Source organism: Anolis sagrei, chromosome 1 (genome assembly GCF_037176765.1).
Source record: "Anolis sagrei isolate rAnoSag1 chromosome 1, rAnoSag1.mat, whole genome shotgun sequence".
Lineage (NCBI taxonomy): Eukaryota > Metazoa > Chordata > Lepidosauria > Squamata > Dactyloidae > Anolis > Anolis sagrei.
In genome coordinates this window covers 301,352,427-301,379,351 of record NC_090021.1, presented here as the reverse complement: position 1 = coordinate 301,379,351, position 26,925 = coordinate 301,352,427, and the positions used below count along the sequence as shown (strand labels likewise).

The 26,925-nt window shown below is 35.8% G+C and overlaps 1 protein-coding gene across 11 annotated transcripts in view; it reads left to right on the top strand.

Annotated features, from left to right (window-relative positions):
* The window catches only part of RALGAPA1 (Ral GTPase activating protein catalytic subunit alpha 1), a 165,988-nt gene that overhangs the window by 125,282 nt on the left and 13,781 nt on the right, over positions 1–26,925 (top strand). For 10 of the 11 annotated variants that reach the window (XM_060759103.2, XM_060759130.2, XM_060759110.2 and 7 more), the window contains 3 exons: positions 5,952–6,110; positions 8,650–8,777; positions 24,463–24,587. In XM_060759103.2, coding sequence (XP_060615086.2) covers positions 5,952–6,110; positions 8,650–8,777; positions 24,463–24,587 — 412 coding nt within the window. Of the gene's footprint in view, positions 1–5,951; positions 6,111–8,649; positions 8,778–24,462; positions 24,588–25,102; positions 25,134–26,925 lie in introns of those variants that run through there. The other variant, XM_060759138.2, reaches the window with a different exon arrangement.

Genomic DNA, 26,925 nt, shown 5'->3' with positions numbered 1-26,925 from the left:
ACCAAATTAAAATCATCTACAATTCAAGACCTAGATTCAAATGGAGAAGACTGTGGTTTATAAGTCAAAACATACAAAGTCATTGTCACAATTCCTGAAACTTGCTGCAGGGCTAAGCTGTAGGCCAGTGGATCCCATCCTTTTTTTGACCAGGGACCATTCTCCAAAATTAGCACTAAAAGGGTTATGAATCAGTTTTTGGTCAACTTTAGATTCTGTTTGGGATGGCAATTCAGAAAATTGCATTGCATAGGCCACATCAGCTCTAGTTTCTGATACAGAACATATGCCATGGTCAGTGACAGGAAAGAAGTGGCAGGCAGCACAAAAGGAGCAGAAATAAAATAAAATAAAGAGGAAGGAGGCTCACAGACCAGATTTTCGTCCTCATGGCCCACTGGTGTCCCATGGCCCATAGGGTAAGAACCACTGCTGTAGGCAGAGGTCTAAGATGACCAGGGAAGCCTTGAGTCAGGTGTTGTATTAAATAAAATGACAAGGGTAAAAATCAAAACTCAAGAAAAAATCTGGATATAGGATCAAAGAGCTCAGCAGAAGTCGGAACTAAAGAACAACCGAAAGGATACAGATATGCAACAGAACTCAGATAGACCATATTAGAACCTTATACTCAGGCAAGGAATGTTGGAAGTGAAACAGGAAACCTGCACATTTGCCTTCCTCCTATGTAGCCTGGTGTGGAGTTGGCCTATATACAGCCTTGGGTCCCACTTTTGAACCCCAAATACTCCCCCACCCCCATTTTCATTTTTTAGCACACTTGTGTTAAAGAGTCCTGATGCTTCACCAAACTACAGTTCCCAGGATTGCATAGCATTGAGCCATGGCAGTTTAAGTGGGGTCAAGCTGTACGCACTCTACATGGTTCAGAGGTGAGTGTTGCTTTTTTAGGGCCAAGCTTTTTCTCCTCCACTGTGAAGCCATAGTGTCCCACCCCCCACCCCCCACCCCCCGGCAGCCACTCCCTCCTTTCCTTCAGTCTCAGAATAGGCAAGATGAAAGTTCTTTGTTCTGTCTCAGGGAGGCTCTAGGCAGCAGCAGCATCACTCCATTTTATGTGTAGATTTCAGTCTCTCACACACAGAGAGAAAGTTGTCTCATTTTGTCTTAGTCAGGTGCTGCCTGCGGAGATGAAAGACAACCTTGCAGCGCAACTGCTCACAGCCAAATGCATTGTAAGGGTCCTGGCTGTGGGGTTTAAAATCTGGAAAATTGGCTGCCTGTGACCATGCATATGCTCACCAGGATCCAGTGATCGCCATGGATGGCCAGACAATCCATGTCTGATAGCAGTACTTTTCTGCCCCCGACTTTGGAATCTGTAGTTCAGTGACTAACCACACGAGGCATCCGTACACAAATCCAAAGGCTATCGGCTTGAGTCATGTCACATCTTAACAGATTCACACATTCAGCTGCAGTTTCACTTCTGGTGTGAAAGAATTGGCCATCTGCAAGGACATTGCCCAGGGATGCCCGGAAGTTTTGATGTTTTATCATCCTTGTGGGAGGCTTCGAAGCGACTTGCAGTTTCTTAAGTTGCTCCTGACACAAAAAAAGCTGCAGTTTAATGCAGAATGATAGACATAAATGTATGAATCAGTCTTGATCAGGAACCAAGAGGCTAAAGTGTGTGCTTTAACTAATCGTGATGACTGTCTTCTCTATTCAGGTTTGAAAAATAATAATTTGCATTCCAAACCATCTATTCAATATTCCATTCATGGAATTCAAGATGAAGATGTATGAAGTAATATCTTGTTTCCAGTCGGTACTAATTAGGCTCCTTGCATAGTTATGGTCAAGGCTGAGTGACTGAGTACGAAAGTTTAGGAGAAAAAGCACAGCTCAATAAAAGTGAAAGAATGCTACCATGCCTTTAAAGTAACTTGTTGTAATTTTAGACAGCTCTTTATCCCAGCTTTTTTTTTTTTTTTTTGGTTGCGGTGTAGCTATCAAAGTAAAATCAAAACAAAATACAATAAAGGCAATGAAAGAATAAAGCAATAAAATATCCCATTCAGAATAATTGAGGCACTGACTGGTACTGCTGACAGTCAGGAAAACACTCAAACCACCTTACTACTTCATCACACTAGAGAAGGAATCTACTTTAAATCTGGTTACTGCCTCCTGCAAAATTCTGGGGTTTGTAGTTTAGGGAGGAGCCTTTAACAGCCTCACTAAACTACAAACCCCAGAATACTGTAGGAGGCAGAAACCAGATTTAAAGTGGATTCATTCTCTACTGTGATGAAACCTTTAGTTTGAGTTTACTGAGAGCATTCCATAGCAGGAAATTTAAGGCCTTCTCTATCCTGCAAACATGTGATAATCACTCTAGCACATGAAAAAGTAAGCTAGACCTCCCCCAGAACATATAGCGTGGGGCACTCTGTTTTTTAGATAATTGGCATTCCTCAGTAGTTAATTTCTAGCCAATGCAGAGATTTCAATAAGAAGATATATATGCGTAGTGTAAAGTTACATTGAGCAACCTAACGTATTTCATTAATTGTAGCTTCCACAGCATGTTCTACTTTATTCATAGCCTCACATTCCAGCATTTCACTCTTGAAATTACCGTTTATGGATCACAGAAGCCAAAACTGTTCTTGTCTATGAATAGTTGTAATTTGTATGCCAGATAAACTCCATGGTGAGTGTTCTTTGTCACTAAGGCCACTTAAGCATCTGATAGAGATTAATCCAATATCTACTGATAGAGATTAATCCAATTATATATCTATTCTTTCAGAGGAAATGCAGCCGTATCTAGGATATATATTTGCCCAACTCCTAGACCTAGAATCTGCCCACCTGCAAATCTTCTCTCTTACCATGGTTACTTAGTTAGCCCTTATCACTGCATTCAAGCACTGATCAAAGTTGTACATGTCCATGCCTGATTCGGATGTAACAGAAAAATGAAAAGCTGAGTGCCACATGTATACTATAATACCTCATCCCAAAATCCCATATTGACTGCGCCCAACGGCAACAAAACAACCATATTTGGGTCAATATGTACATAAAATTGTCTTTAAGGGGATGTTTGGTGTTATGCTTCATGTTATTAGGGGTTAAAATACAGTTGTGATCTAACTTCTTAACCTTGAGAGACTTAAAGAAGACTAAGTTAGACTTAAAGGAGAATAGTCTCATAGCACCCAATCTGTTTCTTCACAGAATGATTAACAATGTTGGATTCCACTGTTAATTTCATTTGAGAAAGATTTTCTGTCTCTAGGACCCCAATAAATCACTAAAATCTTATGTAGTTTTCCATATTGCAAAGTCTTTCCTGTCTCCAAAAATCCTCCTAGGTAATGATCCTGGATTTGGCTAACAAATTCTAAGTCTGTTGAAGGTCGTGTCTTTCTTTTTTTCTTTGAAAAGTAGACTCCCATTTTATATTAAATGTATTTTGGAAGATATCCTCAGTTTCAAAAGCAATTTGTAGTTGTTTAAGCAATAAACATGATCCCTCTTGTCCTTATATGACTTTTTTTTTTTTTGGTGCTTTGGATCTTTTCCATGCATATTTTTTCTTATTGTTTTATCTTCCCCTCTCTGATTTCTCTTCACTGTGGTTCCCGTTTTTAGTAGAATACACCATATCAATCAGCTTTGGTTTTTGGTTTTGTTGTTGTTTTAGCATGCATTTGAGCAACCAGACTCCTTTTCCTCCTGATTACCAAATCACTAGACTTTTGAAGCCATGTCTTCCTGACTCTTAAAGGAATCTGGCCATTTTACAGGGGATAGCCTTTCTATAAGTGGGAAGTGATTAACAAAAAAAAAAAAAAACCTCTTCTAGATCATGGCTTTCAGGAAGTTTTAATGTCTTTTCTCATTGTTTATTTAGATCACACATTACTGATAATTCTGGCAAGAGTTCAAGGGTTAATGCAATAGATAAATAAAAGGAACTTTCTGTAAATTGAGCCCTGCATTATTTCAGTTGTCTTTTATTTCCAAAACTAACTTATTTAATTTTTTAAGTAAATACTTGAATTCTTCCTGCCAGTGTGCTTTGCTTTTACTATCGTTTATTACTTCAATTATACTTGGTATCACTTAGAACAATCTGCCATTTGGAAATCTCAGTGTAGCCTGCAGCTTAGTATTAACTCTGGCTGGTATTGTAACATGTACAGCATATGACATTAATGTATCAAAATTAGATTTGATCATCCCTCCTGGTTATATTTATTTCACATTTCTTTCGTACTCAGTTAACATAAACTTATTAGGAAAGCTGACACATGGCGGTTACTATAAAGTAAGAATGTTTCAAAGTATGTTGATTTAAAAAAAATGAAATCTCAGTTATCTCTGCTTTTTCCGTTTGTTCTTTTGTGTAATGATGGGATGGAAGTTGTAATCCTGTGCTAAAATAGTTTGATATTTATGCAGGTTTATATTACTTGCAGCTACCCATATTCACAAAGAATAAATATTTATAACATTAGCAAACCCTTCTTAAGGAGAAACTATAGTGAAAAGAGAATTTATAAAGGAAAGGCCATTCTTGGTAGCTTTGTCATCAAATACTACACTTGGAGTTGCTGGATACTCTCAGACAAGATTAGTTTGCATCTAAATGTTACAGAAAGTACTTACAATATTATAGTATATTGTAAATGCGTGTATGTCCTTAGGATTGTATTGTCATGTTCATGTTGTTACACCAGTGCATCACCAGTATTGAAAAGAGATAGTAACATCATATATAATACCTTTATTTTGTACTTATAAATGACATTCTCTGTCTTCCACACCTTTTCCAGTTCCTCCTCCTCCATCTCTTTCAACCTTTTCTGTAATCTTGCTTGATGTGTTGGCTACTCAGTTATTCATGTGCCCCCTTGATACTCTCCTCTCCCTCATTGACATCTTCACCTCTCTCCTCATTCCTTATCCATTATGTTCAAACAAGGCACTGTCTCCATTCATAGAAAACCATTCCTCAAGTCATTCTGATTTTCCAACTTCCTCATCATTTCTATCCTGCCTTTTTCCTACAAACTCCTGGAATATACTGATCACTCTTACTGACAGTAATTTATTTCTGCCAGCTTTTGTCTGGATCAGCCTCGGTCCAGTCTTTTGACCCCTGCACTTCACTGAAACTGTCATCACCACATTTTAGAATCTGCTTCATCCTCATTTTTTTATCTCTTTGCTACATTTCTTACTGTTGATCGCTTTCTTCTGCTTCCCTTTTGTTATGATCTAGGACTCTGATTCTTTTCTCAGACAGTTGTTGCTCAATGTTTAATTAATATATGTATGTATGTTGGAGGGATGCTTTTCCCGTGTTTTTTTGCTCTTTGTTGGGCTGTCTCCAGGACCTGTTCTTTGTCCTCTGCTCTCTTCTCTACATTTTTTTCTCAGTAAACATATGTAGGAGAATTTGTATCTAAAGTTTTGTATTTCAGAAGTATATTCTTCATTTGTTCATGATAAACAGTGAAAGCTGACAAACTGAAGAGCCAAAGGCTGAATTGATGGTACTTTCAGGCAGAGAATGCAAGGAATTTCTTTAGTTATGGCATAAGTATTATTTTTTAAAGTTTTGCCAGTTATTGAAATATTTGAGTGTGGAAAAGAGACATTCAGATTTAAAATTGATTTTGTATTCTAGCTTAGACATTTTTCTCAGTGGCAGTTCTAAAGCCAGTCAAAAGCAGATGAGGGGGTCTTAGTGGTGTGTAAGCATTCTTGTCAACACAGAGTGAGGCCTGCTGGAAAGCTGGCAAAGAGGTACTGGAATCTGCCAATACATATGAGGAGAGCTCACCTATGTAGATGTCCCTGCTGTGATATTCTAGTAGTGTTGGGGTTGGGGAGCTCTCCACCACTATCACTATTAAATTTATTTGTTGATTGTTATATATTTATAATTGAGTTGTTTCTCATTTTAGTTAAGACATTTGGGAAATGATGAAGTTCACATTGTCTGGTCAGAGCATACTCGAGACTACAGAAGAGGAATAATTCCTACAGAATTTGGAGATGTGCTCATTGTTATATATCCAATGAAGAATTTCATGTTCAGTATTCAGATAATGAAAAAACCTGAGGTACGGTTTTAGAATTTTCTTTTCATAACCAAGTACTATATTGTCTAAGATTTTTTTATAGTTTAGTATAGATACCGTTGTCTCTCATTCCTAAATTCTATGTCTCTTTTTCTCTTCAATACATTTTAGAATCTGAATTTTGAGAGGGAACCAAGATGGCATTAGCAACATTTTTTACTCACCCTTATCGCACCTATAGTCTTCTTTTACTTTGGAATGTGCTGTTGTGCCAAGTATCTACTGTATATAGTCATGTATACGTTGATGTTGTGTATAATTCAAGGGCAGGGGTATGGATATGACCCATGGATAAGCTTGAGGGCATTCCCCAAACAGGAAAACACGAATGCTTCCTCAGACTAGTCTCCCCAGACACCACCATAATTTTCCCACCCGGGGATTGAAAAAGGCCAGAAATGGTGCCACAGCAGAAAGAGTAGAGATGATTGGTTCTTCTAAGTTCTCCTAGCACAGACTAAGCACTTGCATTTTGCCACTCGACTCAGAGCAGGTACAGTACTCACATTGACCTATGAATAAGTCAGTTCAGGTTTTTGGGTTATTTCTTTGCCCAAAATGTCTAGACATATACATGAGTATATAGGGTAATAGTGTACATGCTGAAAGGCATGAAAAAAAGAGGGGGGAAACAAATTCTGGATAAATATCTCTGTATTTGCAAAAAATAAATTACCATTTAATTGTACGAATGACAATTGATAAAATTGGAAATCAGCTTTTTGAATTCTTAATTATGTTTATGTGCTCTGTTCATATATGAGAGTATTACAAATTTGCAAAAGCAAAATAAAGAAATGAACAGATTTTCATATGGTCAAAATCACCACATATTGAAAGCAAGAATTGCAGATATTAATCTTTTCATCATTTAGCCCTGTTTGAACTTATATTTTTTGTCTTGCTAATTTGGAATTGAAAATAAACATTGAAACCACAGGCTTCCCCCTTCCCCTCCTCTCATCTTACATTCCTTCATTGGTACACTAAAACCAATTAACTTAAACCACAGTTCCACATTTTAGACATAGCAGAGATCTGTAGTTTAAGATAACAAAATGCTGTTCTCATCAAGGAAGCGAGCAGATGAGAAAAGTAGTGGGAGAGCATTAAGCCCTTATGTTCATACCAGGTTGCTAAATGATATATTAACAAACCAAGAATTTTTTGCTTGAACCTGATCTGTTTCAGTATGTGTATCAAGGTATCAAGGAGGAATGTTGAAAAGATGAAAGAATGCATATAATTGGAACTACTGCTTTCATCCATTTAGCCTATCGCCATTCCTCCTTTTTGTTAATTGCAATAATCCTGTAAAGAGAATAGGCTTCCACATTCAGAACTTCTTGCTGGATTGGGATTATTATGAGTAATAAAATGTTGCATGCACAGATAGTCCCCAAGTTACAGACAAGATTGGTTCTGTAGATTTGTTCTTAAGCTGAATTCATATGTATGTCGAACAGGTACATTTTTAAAATGTAACTCCAACCACTATCTATCTATCTTATCTATCTATCTAAGCTTTGGATAGCACTGAAAGGGTCAATGCCCCAGTAGCGTTTCTTTTGAGGTCTGTGCCCCTGTTCAGAAGATCACTTTTTGTCTCTGTGATAATTGGATTTTGAAAAATTTGGCTTGTTGTGGAAACAAGGAATGGTGAGAAAGCTTCAATTGAGACACCTTTTTGCCATGATAACTCTTTCAGGAGTGAATCTCCCTTCCTAGGGGTAGATTTCTCTTACTTCATGTTGTCTCAGCCCTGTTTTTAAATATGAGTTGTTTGTAACTAGGGAACTGCCTGTACATGGTGGACATGTACTTGATCTTGGTGGACATGTATTTGATCTTTTAATCATATCCACCAACTGGGGCTTGGGCTTTAGGGTTCAAAAATTGTTTCAACTGTAGAATAGTAGAATCAGCCAAAATGCCTAAAATAGTACAAAAATTGTCTGTCTTTAGATATAATGTTATTTATTTAACAATTACATAAAGCACAAATTTGTGTAGTGCTAAAGTAAAATTACAGTATTTAATATTGTACCTGCTATTATATATCTATATTTTAACAGCTATTCTAGTTACTTGTTCATCAAGTACTCTAACATATATCTGAACATAAGCTACAAGCAGTTTTATTTGTCAAACTGATTGTGTCCTTTCATCAAGTTTGCTGCTAAGCTAATCAATCTGACCACGTCTTTGACCTTCTGGAATTTGACATTCATAACCATTAATACATTCTAATCATAAATTGTGCCTGAATATAATATATTTTTTAAATTATTCTTAAAATAATGTTAGGTTAAAGATTCCTTACTGCAGAAAATATCAAGCAATCATATCATCATACCTTCATAAGGTATACCATCTCTTAAAGTAATTTGAATAGCTGTTATGATTGATTAACTGGAGGTAAGAAGAATTATCTGGTTCAGCAATCCTTTTTAATGTTGATTGCTAATTGTTGCATAAGAGACTAATTTAGCAGCTGAATTTCTCAATTTTCTGAATTCAGGTTCCATTCTTTGGTCCATTGTTTGATGGTGCTATTGTGAATGGAAAGATTCTTCCTATTATGGTTCGTGCGACTGCTATAAATGCAAGCAGAGCGTTGAAGTCCCTCATACCATTATACCAAAACTTGTATCCTTTTCCTTACTTCCAAGTGAATATGCCTAAGATTATTGTTATTGAAGGTTTCAATAAATACTGTGTAAGTGCATGGAAATATCTTAAGTAAGAAAATAATTCATTGAAAAACATTTCTATTGTATGTCTTCAAGTCACTTCCACTTATGAGATAACTGTAAGGAAAACTGATCGGGGGGGGGGGGGTTCTTGGCAACATTAGTTCAGAAGAGGTTTGCCATTGCCTTACTCTGAGGCTGAAAGAGTGAACTGCAAAACCCCAAAGTGTGGATGCGCACAAAACCAAAAAGCTACATCTATGATTCTGTGCTTTAACTTAGTTTTGAATGTGTATAACTAGAGCCAGGTGTACCCAAGTCAATGGAACATGGGACACCTAGATTCAACTCAAGAGCTTTATTTGGCCTGAAAAGAAATTCAGAGGGGGCCAGTTTAAGTAGATTGACCTTTGCTACAATATCAAAGGTATGAGGGATTTTCAGTAGGGAAAATCCAAACAAGCCTCAGCCCCGTTTTTCTTCTGCAGCAATAAAACTAGACTAAAGTACTGCCATTACCTTCGACCTGTTGGCAAACCTTCGCACTTGCATTAAAATGTAATAGCGAACTCATATTGTGGCTCTTATATACAAATCACTCATCACCAACTGCAGAATTGGGATAAAAACAATATCTAGCATTGCAGGGTGTTGTATTCATGTTAATCTGTAGTAAACTTTTAAGTCAACACTGCAAAGGTATTGTTAATCATGCAATGCCTAACCTGCAGAATTGAGCCCGGAAGATTGATTACCTGGATTGGGGGGGGGGGGGGCAGTTTCATTGTTGAGGAGGGATGTCATTGGTGTCATTCTACTGTATTTGTAAAAATAACGTTGTACAAAGTTCTTTGTTGGGTTTTTTTTAATTTTATCCTGCCTTTCTCCCAATATAGGGATTGAAGATGGCAAAACACAAATATGACACAATGCAAATTGATACAATGTCATACTTTAGAATAAAAATCAAAAATCCATTTTACATTATTTACATATCAACATTACTCCTGTAGAAGGGAAATACAGCAGTATCCCTCCCCCAGATGGGTGTGTAGTTGAGCAGTGCTAAGTTTTTACTTACATGTTGTGATGTCTACAATTTAGGAGAGAAACTCTCCCATGATAGGAGCCACGTGCATTACCTCTTCCAGGTCTTACATTTCACCGTATCTTCAGCTGGGCTGGAACATGAGTCCTCTCTTTGATGAGGATGTCCATGCCCACTTCCTGGTCCAAATAGGTCTCATCCAGTACTGCTATTTTAGCCTGGCCAGCAGATTTTAGGGAGCTATTGTAGCTGTCTATTTCCATGCCAGTTTGGGCACAGTTTTTCTTTCCTTGCCAGTAATCCTTGCTACCTAATATTTCTGTGATAACAAAGCTAGTCAAACCACTTCTTTCTTCCTCTTACCCCAGGCCACACCACCGTCCAGAATGACATTGAGCAAAACCTCAATGTTTTTGGTTTTAAAAGGAACAAAAAACAGTTCTTTTGGCTCCTACTTTAAAATTAACATCTTTCTTGGCAGTTAGTTTGAACACTGTGAGATCGGTTATTCTTCCCCCTCACTTTGACGGGCAGGAATGCTACAGACTTTTGAGCAGCACTCTCTCATGACATCAGCCTCTGGTAAGACCAGTCTTCATTCCTGCCTTTTACTCCATAGATCATGATTTTTTTTCTTATTCCTCTCAAAAGATTGCAAAATAACAGTATCAGCAAGAAGACTTTCCAGATTTCTGCTATTCTTCAGTGACACACACTGTGGAAATTTCTTCTCGCCCAGAGTGGACATTTTATCCACTATAATCTGTTTTTCATGTGCTGAAGAGGCTAATCCAGGCATGTCCAGGGCCCTGCCTTCTCAAAGAATAGCCAACAGGAAAATCCATGAAGAGCTAGCAGGTGAGGAAAACATGCAGGATTTGGACCCTACTTTTGTAACCACCAAAGAACACCACCACCACCACCCTCTTACCTTTCTCCAAAGCAAATGTAAAAAAGATCTGGCACAATTTCAGGCAATTCTTAACCCTAAACTTATGCAGACCCCCTTCTCTTGAAAATATATGAAAATTACCCCCACCTCCTCAACCTTCCCAGAATCACACAGTACTCCGAAATACCTCCCTCTTCATCTGATGCCTTTCTAAAAATGACAACAGGAAGTGATGCGATTTAATTTCCACACCTTAAAATGTGGATGAAAATGGCAGTGCTGAATTGAACTGACAAGCCCAAGGGAGTATCTAGTGGAAGCCTGTCCCCAGTACTCCTCCCTAAAAGCATCATTCACTGTGAAAGAAAAAATAACCTGGGCAATAGCACAAACTAATTGATCTACCACACACTACAGACTGATTTTGGAGAATGAATCCCTAACTACTTGCCTCTCCCATAGATTTTCCTTTCTGTCTATCTTTTGTCAACTCAACTCAGAAGGGTGCTACAATAATGTAGCCTCAGCATAAAACCTAGACCTATAATGACCAATAGGAACTGTAGATCCAGTATCTGTGCTGCTATCAGATATTCATATTTTCTCTAGTCTTCAGAAATATCCTGTTAAACTGATAATTCAATTTTATGAAAGAAAAGTCACCTTTACATTGATGTAATTGTTCTGTGTAGAAAGAATAGAAAGAGATTCTGTGACATCTTTGGGTGCCCCCCCCCCACCGCCCATTTGACCGAAAATGGGGTCACATAAGCTTTCAAAGCAATTGTGCAAGATGGGGGATGGATTGCTAAAAACCAGAAGTCCTTGTGTAAAGTATATTTTGAAAATGCTGAATGGAATCCTAAAACCCTTTTATTTTGCTGCTTTTATTAAGTGTTTGTCTAATTATTTTATTTTATTTTGGTTTATTTTATTTTCATGTTTACATTGTAAGTAAACAAATGGTGAAGCAAAACTAAAATGAGGTGGTGTTGAAATCATTAAGACAGGAAAAAAAACTATTGGTAAATGACTCACATTTTAAAATGCTATAAGTTCCTCCTATATCAGGAGAAAGACTGAGAAAAAATAAGTTAATGAATAAAACAAATAAATAAACATGTAATATGTCTTTTTACCAGATCTTTAGGAATTGATAAATTTAAGAAATATATAATGTTTGATTCACAATAATGAAACCCCTAAAAGGATTTAAATTATTTCTGTATCAGCTGTGTCAAATATTTTAGACTCACAGTTCTGAGATTCCAAAGCATAAATTGTATGATTTATGTGCATTAAAAGTAGTCTGGGGCTTCAGCACGTCTTGGCTAACTATGTATCTAATGCTGTTCAGTAAATTACAAGAATATTGATTGGCATATGCTGCCTGAATCGATTGTCCTGACAGCCAGAATTACAGTAATCTGTCAGTATTGATGAGTGTCTTTCAGGCTTTCATTCCTCTTCTTCGTTTGACTTGTCATACTTTTTTTTTGAAGTGCATTTTCCTGCAACCTCCAGTTTTGTCATGGTAGGCACTTGATAGGCCTTTTTTGTCCCTCAAGACCAATTTATTGGGTTGATCATGCAATCAGAGATAAAATACAGCACTGGGGAACATGAGTAGGCACTGTTCTGCTTAACAATTGGACCTTAGGTGTACTGTAGGCTTGTTCTCAGTCATTTATTAGTTAGCTTTTGAAAAAGTAGGATTGGTGTAGGTTGGGGGTAATGACTAATTCCAAAGCATCACTTTAAATGCCTTTGATTTTGGGCACTATAGAGTGCTGATTAAGTAGACATTTGTGATTGGTTTTAAACTTCTGTCTTAATGTTTTTCACCTATGCCCCGTTAAGGATTTTACATTGATTATCTGTATGTGTGTGCTTGGTCCCCTTTTCAGTAAGGGCCGTATGTCAATATCACCAATATTCTGCCCTGCCTTCTTTCTCATGAATTGCACTCAGAATTGGACACTTTAGATAGGTAAAAATAGAGTGATTCCAGGGTGTTTCTGTTTTCAAAGTAGAAATTCTGTTTTTCTCTATCAGAGAAAGCGGAGCTTATTGGAAAAATATTAAAGAGCAAAAAGTAAATGAAGTAAAATTGTTTATTTATACTAAACAATTTTGCCATTTGCATTCTCAAAATAGCATGCTGCCTTTGCTGTATTGCTAATAATTTTTTAAAAGAAACGCTTAAAGATATTCTTGCAGTATTTTCAACAATGCAAGCAAATACTACTAATTTGCCTCACAAATTTGCAGGGCTTCCTAGAGAAATTCCACAAGATTAACTTTATATCGCTGTTTTTAGAAGAATTAAAGAATATTTACATAATTCCAGTCCAGTTAACAACTGTTAACTCAAAGAAAAACAAAATGTTTTAGGAGGAATGCATTCTATGCATACAACATTTAAGGTACTTTTTAAAAAGAAAATTATAATTGTCTGAAAATGTACTGGGGTTAATTTTCATATAAAAACCCCAGCAAAATGTGAGCAGTTCTGTTATTGTGGTTTCCTTTTATTATTGCTACTAGAATTAAGATTTTTCAGATAAATAGGATTCTTTACATTTATGGGGTGTAAGAGTATGTGTATATGGGGAGTTGTGAAGTGTGTGGGTATCTATATATTTCACAGACTCTTGCATTTTGTTTGAAGCACTTCTACTTACTATGGGAATGGTCTTTTAAAATCTTTAATTCCTGTTGCCAAGCCACAGTTTTCATCCATCTGTTCCTGCCAATTGTAGAAAGGTTCAGTTTTCAGCAAAGCCATGCATTTCACAGAAGGTGAGTGAGGTGAAATTTCACAGGGGACCTGATGGGTCCTGATTCTCAGCGATAAACCTTTGGGGCCAGCAGGGTTGGCATATGGTTCAGCATGATAGGAAGGCTTGGGTTCCTTGGCTTTACTTTTTTTTGGCGTGGAACTGATAAAACCTGGCTGTGTATTGTTTCACTGGACACCAATCATGGACAACAGGAACTGCCCATTTTAACTCTCTGTGGGAAGGAAGCCCAGACACCGTTCACAATAGTACTATTGTCATGTTACAAACAACTCTGAACAGCTTGACAGCTTTGGGAAGGAGGGGGAAATGGGTTGATTTGCTAATTGCAGTTCCAAAGAGGGATGGGAAAAATCTCTCAGCATTGGTATGTTTTATATTGCTTTTTCTTCATAAAAATAATTAGCTTTTGATAATAAACAAAAGTGAAATATTTTATTAGTTGCCTTCTAAAGATTTCCTAAAATCATAATCATATTTTAAATTAAATTTAGTAATATAAAAAACATTAGGCAAAGAGATGAAATGGAACAAAATTTCATTTATGTGACTAAATTTAGATTCATATGTAAATATTTACAATCTGGTGTTTTAATTGTAATATCTACACAAGGATCCATATACCATTGTAATATCATAATGTATATTTTAATACAGAAGCAAAGAGTTTTATATGTCTTGGTTTTCTAACTTCCCTAATCACTTTGCTGTCATTTTTTGTGGTGCACTAAGATCTTGCATTGACTCAGCGGGACTTCATTTGAGTGAGTGATTCAGGGAGGGAGACACTGAAGAATTATTTCTTTTCCCATACATATGTAATATGTATGGGAAAGAACTCCCCAAAGAACTAAAAACTGCCCCTCCTTACTCTTTTTTAAAGAGAAAACTGTTAAAAACACATTTATGTTCCTTAGCATATAGAGAGGAGGAGGTTTAGAATATCATGTATAATTACCTCAGACTGGAAATGGCATTTCACTCGAGCTTGGCTGGCTGTATAAGAAACTTAATAATTTTAAAGCAAATTTTAGATTTTCTTAAATTTCTGTCATGTATGAAGTAGTTGATCAGTTATGTTATTACTTAATGTTTGTTTATTTCTCTTTGTTAGTGTATTCTGGCAGTGGAAACATTTCAAACTCTCAAAACTAAGTTCTTTCCTCTAGCACTTTAAGATCCACCAACCAGAACCTGATTCTAGAGTCATGCATATAGAGCTAAATAATTATTTGCACAGGAATTAATTTTGACTAAGGAAGCAGAATTTTGCTCACAGTCCTTCTATAAATAAATCATTTCTTCATTGTCCAAACCTGTCTTGATTTTAATAGTGAGGTTTATATTTTTAGGAGGGTTCATTGGCCAAGATCCTATATGGCTACAGTATAGTGTAAATATGAGCTGGCAGAGTTGTATTACATAGTTGCAGTCAATATTAGCATATGTGACTCAATTGTCAGTGTGCATGGCTAGCAATCCATTGTGCAGTTTCACTGCTCAGTGTACAAATACAATGCATAGTGATACTCATTCGTGCAATACCTTAAGACCCTACAGCATGTGCATTAGTCTTACATAAGTAACCAACTCACCACCACCCCCAATCACTCCATATGCAATTTATGCCTGCTTATGTCTCTAATGAGATGTTGGCTGTTGTGAGGTTACTGTAGCTCACAAATCCTTGCTGGTCAATTGCTATTTTCAGCTAACTGAAAGTGTTTTTTTTATGAAAAAATTTTTATGAAAATTACCAGTATTAACAATTAGTGATAGTCTTTTTAGCATTGTTCACAGCACAATTATTAACACCACACTTGATTCCAAAATACCAATCCCTGCTGAAATAAGATTGCATGCACTTTTGTAGAAGTATATGAATTTGTATAGTATACTGCTCTATAAGGCATACTGCCCTATAAGGCATACTGCCCTATAAGGCATACTTTGAACTGAATGTGTCCATTATTGATTATCAATTTGTGTTAGTCTTCATCAAAGTCGTGTCGTGTTTCACTCTCTTCCAATTCATCCATTAGTTTAATGTTAATATGGCCCACTAAGATTGACTAACACAAGGAACTGTACACAACTTGTCAGGAGTATGAAATTACCACCTGATTACCTTTAAAATATTGTAGTTCACATCAGCGTGCAAGTTGTTATAAGATATTATTCTTTTTTTCTACTTATCTTCCCTTTTATTCTGGAATTTTGGATTTGGAAACTTGTAACTCATGAAGAGGTAGAACTGATAGAGTGGACTTATTTTCCACTGAGAAAATAGTTGACCAGTCACGTTCTGCCATCTTGCTCAAATGTACAGGGTTCCTTTCAGTCTGCATGTTTAACATCCAACCATAAGAAGAAAAACTGCTTAGATGTTTGGTTTTAGAGGATGGAAAAAGCAAGCAGTGATCAAAGTAGAGTCTGCTTAAATTAGTGAGAAAATCCATTAATGTTCTATTTCATAATAGTAATTCATTGGATGCCCATTCTTCCTCTTACAGCAGGGCAGATTATGTTTAAGTCAAGATTAATGGATAGATTTTGATGTTAAAATCCAGTCTCTGAAGCTGCCATTCCCTAGAGGCATATAGTGCATTAGTTTAAACCAATATGCAGCTTATCATGGATACTATGACACAGTCTTAAATGACGGGTTGCTGTGCATTGTTGCTGCTTTCTCGGGTAATAAAATCACTATTATGTATTCTTGATCATTACAATATTAAATAGAAATGTAATCAGATTATTTCACATTTAGATACAGATAGCTCTTAAGTAATTGTCCACTGTAAAATTTCTATTTTTTTTTCTTGTGAGAACTGTCAGTGTGCATGTTCAAGTAAAATAGGATACATAACATGGCCCTGATTAGTTGAAATAAAATGTCTGCTTTTTCTTTTTAAGACCTAATTTTTAACCCACATATTCAGATTTTAAACACCTCAATTCATACTTGCCTTTTGTCACCACCTTCCACTTTTGGAGGCTAGTGGAGTGATAATCCATTTTTTCTTTGCCCCTGACATGAGAAAACAGAGATAAGTTATAACCAAGCTTCTTCTCTATGGTGTCATTTTTACAACTTGATAGCCAATATCAAACTTGAAATTGTAGGGATCCTAAAACAATAATCTCTGAGCTAAACATAAAACCATGTGAGACAAGGTGGTGACAAAAGGCAAGTATGAATTGAGGTGTTTAAAATCTGAATATGTGGGTTAAAAATTAGGTCTTAAAAAGAAAAAGCAGACATTTTATTTCAACTAATCAGGGCCATGTTATGTATCCTATTTTGAGTATAGCAATAATCAAACCTTTGCAACATGTTCTGAGGCTGCTAGAATTAGAGTCACATAAATGGGAAGACTTTTGCTTACAAATGCTGTCAACACAATCATGCAATTGTTCTTTTAGAATACAAACTCAATACATTATGAACATTTTGAAAAGCGGGACCCAGGTTTTGTCCTTTGTTTTTAGTTGGGATGGAATAGAAATTCTTCAGTTTCCCAACTAGGGTTGAATTTAAGTTCCTACCCCTAAAAAAAACTTAAGGAGCAAGAAAAATAGCGTTTAGAATGTAACTGTTGCACAAAACATGGGCAATGCTGTGGGGCCCCTTTGCTCAAGCCCCACAATTTGAAAGTTATAGCTTTTTTTCAAATCACAAGCTGCACAGTTTTCTGGAAGGGACTGCACAGTTCTCAGTAGAAGTTGTGTAGAAAAGCTGTGTAATTTCCCATCATTACAGGAGAGGGAAATCTTGCGTTTCTTGAACAGAAAACTGTTTCATTGATCTTGATAATTGTTGGGACTAAGAAAATTTGAGATTAACCATCCCAAGTCCTTAGCCTTCAGTCCTAAAATTGCTTATTCATGTGATTCAAATGTATTAAATAAAAATAATATATTTCCTAAATAGCCACTTCAGATTGCAAATCAAATTAACAATCTTAAATGTCAAAATAGAGTCAAGTTCTGTGGTTTCAAAACCTATGGCCGTATTTTATTTTTTTAAAAACCAAACGTGGCAAAGGAACTGGGATATTTCACTTCCACTTGGCACTTCTGTATTACCTGGCTAAGTCTGTTAACGTGGTCTGTATTTTATCTGACTGCAGCTTCCATTAATGGGGTTCTATTTGCAGTACCGTAGCACCTGTTATGGATTTTGAATCATCTGGCAGCCCCTGGGACTAAGATAAAGAAGTACCAGGTGTCAGGCCTGTTTCTTAATTGATACTCAATGTAAACGGTATAGTCTTGGCAATACAGTTGTAGGAATGGATTAAAGCCGACTATTGTGCATTCTTATTGATCACAGGCTTTCTTGCACTAACAGTAATTAACTGTATAGAAGAATTCAGCCCATCAAAATGAAATAAAACTAAAGAACCCATACTTCTATATTGTATTATGTGATAGGAGGTGTCCTTAAAATTTACCTTAGTTTGAACATGGAACTAAAACCATGGAGACCAGAGCTTGTCTCTGTTTATGTGTCTGTGCCTTCAGTCACCTGTCGATTTATGGTAACACTATGAATTTAATAGTATTCTCTTGGGTAAGAAATACCCAGGTGTAGCTTTCCTTCCTTTGTAATGTAACCCACAGCATCTGCTGCTCATTGATGGTCTCCCACCCAAATACTAATTATGGCTGACCCTGCTTTCCTTCTAGGATCAGATGGGATCTGGTGCCTTTAGGGTAATTATCCATGAAGTTCAATGGAATCTACATTTCCAAATAAATATACATAATATTGCCTTATTACACTAGTTGGAATATTTTTTTAAAAAAATCTTAAAGCTGTAGAAAGAGTAGTTAAACACTTATAATAATATTAAAATCACCACCATACCTATTATCCTGTCATATTACATGCATTGTTTAATTATGTGTAATGTGATGTTAATTTTAAAAGATAACAAAATGCATTTGTTAATTGAATGTGAATGGTTTCTTATCTCAACCAGTATGAGTTTTTATTCAGATCTGATGTAATGAAATTCTTAATATTGCCAAATTCCGTAGAAGCACCATATCAGTTCTGCTACTTTTACTTTGCTGAATTTTGAGTTATACATTTCAAAAATTGTTATTGTATTGGAGGTACCTCGAGATAAACAGAGTAATGTGTATATTCCTTAAATAAATAGTTTTAGTGAAGGAATCTCTTAATATGCAGATAAAAGATGGCAGTGCACTCAAATGCCTTGGTCATTATTCACCATGACTTCCTGAACACAGGAGCTGGGGAGTGCTCTCTTGTTGCTTTCCTGAAGCAGAAAGGACCAGGCTAAAAATGAGAAGTTCCTGCTTGTTTGGAAACCTAGATGAGAAGTTCCTGTTTGTGTGAAAACCTTTCACCTTTCACACAGTCAAGGTTTCTGGTATTCCAGGGCTTTTGCTTACATGGAAGTCCTTCTTGTGAACACAACCTTCTCTTCAAATATCTCATTTCCAAATGTGATAAAAATGTTGCTGTCAGTGATGGAGTTAGACACTCCCTTGCTCCTATGATCAGGAAAGTATAGGGAGTAGTGCTTGAACAGAACTACGATGTTTCAAAGAAATATCCATAGCAGACTAATCTGGCTCATTCATCACTTCATCCACAAACTGTAATAAAGAATTTCATTTCATATATATCTATATCTGTAGTGTTATGTTTTAGTCCTTGTCCTTGATTGCATATACTGATGTTCCACCTTTTGATGAAAAGGTCAAATTAAAGATGTTGATTGATGAATAAAGCTTCCCGAAAATAGTGAGGAATTTGCAAATTTCTATAGAATAAAATTCCATTCGTTAGAAGGAGGTAGTGCTTTTCTCTTGGAAAGCCTTCTGAGCTTGTTATTGTCTTTGAATCTTTGGAGTGTGAATGGTATTGTTAACAGGTTCTCAGTCTTGTAGTTGAAATAAAAATTTAAAAGGCGATTTCAGAGAGTCACATCTCACTTCATAGCAGGAAGATCAAGGATATCAGGGCAGGCACTGGCTTAGTGATCTATTCTGATCATCCCACCTCGTGAATAGACACAAGTGAACTAACATCATCCATGTTAGTACTCAAGCACTGGACTTGAGGGTACTTTGTGACTGATGAGTTGTTGGATCTACATTGTTTCAATTGTTGTGAAGTGTGTGAAATAGAAATTACAGACTGTTCTTCACATTCGCTGGAGTTAGGGACACAGGACTCTGTGAAAGTGAAAAACCACTGCTATTTTTAATCTGAGAACACCTCTTTAGGAATTTCTAGCATGACTCTATGGTTAACTTCTGCTGGAAGCTATGATGTATGCCAGTCAGTGCAATTGGAATGCCGAAATTGAGGTTTTTGCTTTTTTTTCAGAATGACTGGCAACAGCATTATAGGAAAAACATAGAATGTCCTTGCTATTGTATTGTCACTATCGAGTTTTCAGATTTCTTGCTCATTTTATCTGGTTGTGTAAAAGGAAGATTTATATTTTGAACATTTTCTTAGGCAAGTTTTCTTATGCATTCTTCCTTTGTAAGAAAAGATGATGCTATCTTTCCACGTTAACCTTAATTGAGATATAGTATACTTGCTTTCTTTGGAACTTATTCATTCAAACTACAAACATCAAAAGCATTAACTTTGCTTCATTTCTGCCCTATTTGTATATACGCACTATATATAATAAAGTAAACCTCAAAGGTTTCATTTTGAGACCTCTGAAACAGGAGCATTTTTAAAGCAGGTAGGTGTCTGCACCCTGCTTTTCATAAAGCATTTTACCCATTCAAACAGACTTTTAAAAACAGCTTGTTTTGATAGCAGGCTGTTCTCCTGTGGGCCTTCAGCCTTTGCTTCCTGGCAGCACCTTTGGTGCGAAAAGAGAGTGCTCAATTGGGAGACTATCAGTGCCAGCATGCATAGAGTGATAAGTTAACACACCACTGGGAATTTCTGGGGCCCACCAAGATACTTCACTTCTAATGTGCTAACAAGCTCATTTTTCTACCTCTTGCCTCTTCAGTTATTTTTTTTTCTCAGAAGAGCTTAGAAGTTGAGTGCATCAGGCATAATGAAAAGCTCTGTAGGAGGGAGAAGCAATAACCCAATTTTTCCCTTTTCAGCCAAATAGAAAATTAGTTTCTGGTAATACACAAAGGCCAGTATTTTTTGTGCAAGGGGCACTGCTGTGAATCAAAGGACTCTATTAACTGCAGAAAATTCAGCAGCTGTGAATCTCCCCCAATGGAAAAAAGTGCTTTTCAACAAGTTGTGAGATATGTAGTATTATTTAGACTTCAACCATCAGTTTCATCCTCTTCCACTTATATACAGCCTCTTAAAAACTGTGCTATATTACTTTCCTGTGTTAAGGCTCAATCTTGTGTATGTCCTGCAACCTAAGAACCTTCACAACAAAGGGCTTTTCTATTTCTCCTTGTCCTAATGTTGCTATTTATGATGTTTTCAGAAGCAATTTTTGGACTGCTACCCCAATTTAAGAGGACAGCCAAGCATAATCAATGAATATGATGCAGATCTGTGATAAGAATACCCTTGATTCTTTCTTTCTGAAATATTATTGGTACCCATCACTAATGTGCTGTAAAAATAGTATAAATATTTTGGATGCTTAGAGAAGTGCAACACATTAGGACTAATAGAGATCTCCTTATGATTATAGGATTATAAAGTAGAAAGGCATATGTTCGGCTCTCAATTATTTGCACCTATTTCAGTAATGACCACTTAATTACTGTGAAAATTCATATCCTATAAACAGGCTGGTATAAATCAAAAATATTTAACTTGTCCCAGGTTTATAAGATAGAAGGATAGTACCTATTTCCAGACTCAGAAGTAATTATGGAATTATAAAGATGGAGAGGTGTACAGGAGGCAAACAACTCCCCTGTTATGTCAGCTCCACTGGCTGCCAGTCTGCTACTGAGCACAATTCAAAGTGCTGGCTTTCGCATATAAAATCCTAAACAGTTCAGGCTCATCTTACCTGTCTGAATATGTCTCCCTCCTCGTAGGTTAAGGTCTTCTGAGGAGCCCCTGCTCTCTGTCATACCTAATTTGCAGGTACAGTTGGTGGGGACGAGAGCCAGGGCCTTCTCAATAGTGGCCCCTTGGCTTTGCAACACCCTCCTCAGTAGAATCAGAGCAGCTCCCTCCCTCGTTGCCTTTAGAAATTGAAGAAATGGCTCTGGGACAAGCCTTTGAACAATAATTCAGTGCATTAAGTAGATTTAGAATAAGTGCAATTACAACTGGAATGGCTCCTGGACTATGAGTTTGGATTGTGTGGTTTTTATCTAGTGGTTTTAATGCTTAGATTTTTTTTTTTTACTTCCATTTTTTAATGTATATTATTTTATTTGTATGTCTGTTCATACAGCGTTGAATTATTGCCTACTTGTAAGCCACTCCGAGTCCCCTTCAGGGTTGAGAAGTACAGGGTGTAAATATAGTAAGTAAGTAAATAGGTAAATAAATAAATAAACTAAGGATAACAGGAATTGTGTGCTAAGATTCTTAGAAACACCCAATGCATTATGTAACAAAATTTGACAGAAAAAAATCTGTTTCTGTTTTGAAATTGTTATTTCCTGTTTAATTGTGCGGTGCTTACTTACTCATTTTTGTGGGTGCCACAAACTATGTTGAATTGGTTGAGACTCTATGAGATACTCATTGAAAAACTATAGGAAAATGTGCTGCAGGATGTCCCGCAAAAACAAAGGTTTTGCAGTTTAACAAATTTTTTCCATGTTTTTGTGATAGAACCAATTAGGAAATGGCATTTATAAACCAGGACAAAAATCTTGTTACTTAGTGTTATTATTTTCAGAGAGGGCATCTTAGCCTCTTCTTTTCTGAAAAAATTACTGTGAGGGAAATATTTCTTATGAATTCTTATAGATTTCCACTCGTATTTTTAAAAAAACTTTGCAGAATGGTTCTTTCATGGGAAATAAATGTATATGACATTTGAAGCTATTTGTTCATATTAAAAACATGCTAAAATAGAAAACATGAATATGAAATAAAAGCATGTTTGCAAAGTAATAATTAGATCAAGCACATTAGATTAATGATTGGATTAATCAGATAAATTGGATTGATTTAGCAAGTACAGCAAGGCAATCTTTACAAATTGTATGAGAAAGGTAGCTGATTTTTAAGCCAACTATATCAGCCTATGACACTAAGCCAGCATGGAGTTTTTTCTTGATAATTGTATGTTGCTGCCTGCTGTTCTACATTTTGACAGCCATTTCCATAGTTGCTTTCAAGAACAGCAGAAATATTCTCTCCCTTTCTCGCGCTCTCTGTGCTAACAGTAAAACCAGACCCCTTGGAACAAGAAGCCTGAAGAGAGTTCTTCAAAAGCAACAGCACTTCAAGATACCAGACACTTGTCAATAATATCAGCTTTAAAAGGATGAAAAGGAGAGCAGAAGACGTTCAGTGCTTTGTCGTTGATCTCCTGTAGATACTTTATTTGCTAATGCACAAGGCTCTGGTGGATTTTTTGTAAATATGCCTACTTGTTTCAGTGGCATAATTGAGTCGTTATTTTTCTTTAATATGCTAACTGTTTTATTTGTTTTATAATTTTGAAAAGAACAATTTTCAAGTTAAAGGCGTAATGTTTGTTAATTCTGAATTATTCTTCCTTTAATACTTCAGGATTTAAATAGTAAAGGTTCAGTCTCACCCTCAGTCCGATAGAAGTGAATGCAATTATGAGTGAGGCTGCACTCGTGATTCTAACAATGAGAATGCATTGACTTTGAGAATAAAACGAAGAAGATAACATGTAATTTAAGATAGTGTGAGAGAATCAAGTTTGGCATGAACTCATATTTTAAGATCCTTAATATGTAATAGAAATCTTTAATGTAGAAAAGCTTGTCAACATTGAAGTAAAAACCATACCTTTCTTTTCTTATAGGTTCAATCAGGAGATTTAAATTTTAATCTGTCACTATAATATTATTCACATTACGCTTCTGTGGAATGACTATTAACTGCTGCTTGAAAGTTACAGGATGATTTAAAGCCAAATGCCATATGTACAAATGCAGTTGCTTCCAGCCATTACCATGAGTGTTGTTGGAACTATTCTGCCCTCATAGATAGGGGGAAGTTGAGCTTTACCTTAGACATAATTCATTTCTTTCAAAATCTGAAGATACTATTCTTGGTGTGTCAAGGGCTTTCGTAGTCAGAATAACTGGGTTGCTGTGAGTTTTCCGAGCTGTTGTGGCCATGTTCCAGAAGCATTCTCTCCTGATGTTTTACCCACATCTATGGAAAACTCACAGCAACCCAGATACTATTCTTGTTCCTGTTATGACTGGTATTTCTAACAGGCAAGTATATAAGAATTGCCTTTTGATATCTTTTGGTCATTTAGAAGGAACTCTTTAAGAAACACTTTACAATCTAGGGATTTTGGAGTCAAAAATGCTTATTCAAATGAAGAATGTTAACAGTAAATTACCATCAGTTGTAAAACCCATTTTTGAAAAATCCCTTTATTATTTAAAAATGGAAATAATAATTTTAATGATTGTATCTTATGTTCAAAAGAGGCAAGGGTTCAATACATGATGTTAAGAAATGCTGTGTATTTGAGTTGGGAAAATGTAAACTGTGAATTTGAATATTGGTACAAAATGTGAATTTGACTTTCAAAATGTTATTTATATGTGCAATAAAATTTATATTTTAGCCTCTCTTCAGCAGAAAGTACTAAATGTCAAAATTAAAATACATTTAAAATATGTAATGGAATTCTTAAAGGAAAATGGGTTCTATCATTGATCAGGACATTGGCTGTTTGTTTTATTCTAAACTTTACATTGATCCTTAATAGCATAAAACTAGCTATGAGGAGCGAGCTCGGTATCTGCAAACGATTGTTCAGCACCATTTAGATCCTTCAACCTTTGAAGATTATGCAGCTCAGGTTTTCTGTCCAGCACCCTGCCACCACTTGCCCTCTGAAAATGGTGAGAAAACAATACTTAAATGTCTGTTTAGCAGTTCAAAAATGCAGTATTTCTCAGTTTTTGGAAATATTTCAACAATTTTTTTAAAAAAACATTATTTTTTATATTTTTGAAAGTTACATTTCATGCTATATAATTTGATCTTTCAACTACTAAATCAAAGCCATCCTTTGTTTGTTGATCTATGAAAAACCATCATCATATTTACATTATTTCTGAGTGTCCCTAAATATGTGCAATTCCTAAATCTGTAGACAGATCTTTAAATCTGCAAGAAAAATGTTATTTTCACTGTGATTTGGGTATTTATATATAAATGTATATAGTTTAAAAATGAACGGTTACGTGGTCCTTTGCCCCAAGAAATTATGTTTTGATTTTTTTTTGTATAAGATACTGCATTTTTGTTTACTAATCACTATAATCACTGAGAAGAATGAGTAACTCTCGAGGCCTACCTGTGCAAATAATTTCTTGAACTCCTGATGATTATTTCATTTATTTCCCTTCTTTAGATCATTAAATATCTGTTCTGTTTATCAGAAGGTAAGACAAAGTGTCCAAAAAAATCCCTCTGTTCTTATTAATCTATTACTAAAGCTCTAAGCTTGTAACATTGTTATATGCAAACTTTCCTGACTGCCCTTATTTTTACTACCAAAAGGGAGAGAAATTCACACTGATTGAGAAATTACTACTATGTTCTCTTCAAGTTTAGTTTTACTAACCCGGGTCTGCATGAAACACTAACACTGTGGTTCTAGGATTAAAGTAACTAATGGGAGTGACATCTGTTGAGCTAGTAACACTTGATTGTGTCTGACCTTTTGTTTCTCAGCATGAACAAATAGTACTGAATGGCAGTGGTGTGCTTTGTACCCTTTACTATCTTTCTTTGATCTTAGTGGATAACTTATAAATTCAATATTTCATAGACTAGAAAGGGACAGTAACTTGTTTGTTGCTGGTTGCTCTGCAGCATCAAAACATTGGAAAAAATTAAATATTCCCACTGAATATTATTCACCTACTTGCAACAGAGAACAATCTCAAAATTCTGTTTGCTTTTTACCTTGAAAACAACTGATAGAAATTCAGTGACATCAAAAGGAAAAAATATGTGTAACTTTATTTTAATTTACCCTGTGATTTAAAGAAACTAGATCCCAAACATATTTATTTCTTACTTTCAGTGCTAATAGCTTTTACATGAAAAGTAAATAGAAATAAAATAATCACATGACATAAAGAATGCCTAACTAAAAACAATAAAAGCCTTTAGATATCAATATTTTAAAACAACAAATTACAAAACTTAAAAATAACTACTGTGTGAATTCCATCAGCCAAGTAGGTAAAAATGATACAAAAATCATAGCTGTACAGGCTTTCAATACCTGTGCTTCCTCTGGCAAATTGATCCATAATACTCAGGTGAAAAAGTTTGTTTTTCTGTGGGTGTATTTTGGAGAAAGAAATATTTTTTTTTCCACATTAGTGAATAAAGAACAGCACAGTTCTCCTGGTATATATTTTCCAAGATAGATGGAAATTGCTTTATAATAAGATGATTATGAAGTGCTAAGTTAAACAAATGAATTGGCTAGCCGAGCCTATCCCCCTGTCCCCATATTAGGGTTACTTTTTAAAAACTGACGGAAAGCATTTAAAAAAAATTAGCAACAGTGTGATTAGTAATTTTGAGACTTCTGTATATTGGAAAATTATTTTAAAAAAGAAGACAGCCATCCTCAACAACAAAAAATAATGTATTAAATCAAAAAAATTAAGCAGGTTATATGAACTCCCTAAAGAGACAAGAGTTTTCTGTGTTTATTTTCATTTGAAAGAAAAACTGAAAGCAATCAGCCAATCGTTAAATATTTTTATTAATGAAATACTGCCTTACATTCTGTCAGTCCAGTGGCTATCATGCCATGTGTTAATTGGTAGCAAAAGTTCATGGTGCTTAATATTCATTAAACAAACAAACTTTGAGTGTGGCACTCAAAGTTTGAGTGAAATTTGAGTGAAATTATTTTTCTGATAATGCAGCTCTCCAAACAGGACATCTAAGAGAAGTGTCCGTAGTGAAGAGCATTGATGCTAGTAAGCACTGAGCTGTTGAACCCTACAGGGTTCATTTGCTTGGGTCCATATTTAGTCATACTCACAGCAGAACAATGAATTCAGCGGGACTAATATTAAACATGACTAATGTAAGTCCTGTTGATTGCAGTGAGTTTACTTGAGAACTCAATCTAGATCCATCCTGTTAGATTTATGCCTTTCTAAATACCTGAATGCACGTTTTCATAATTTTTAATCTCCATTCCTT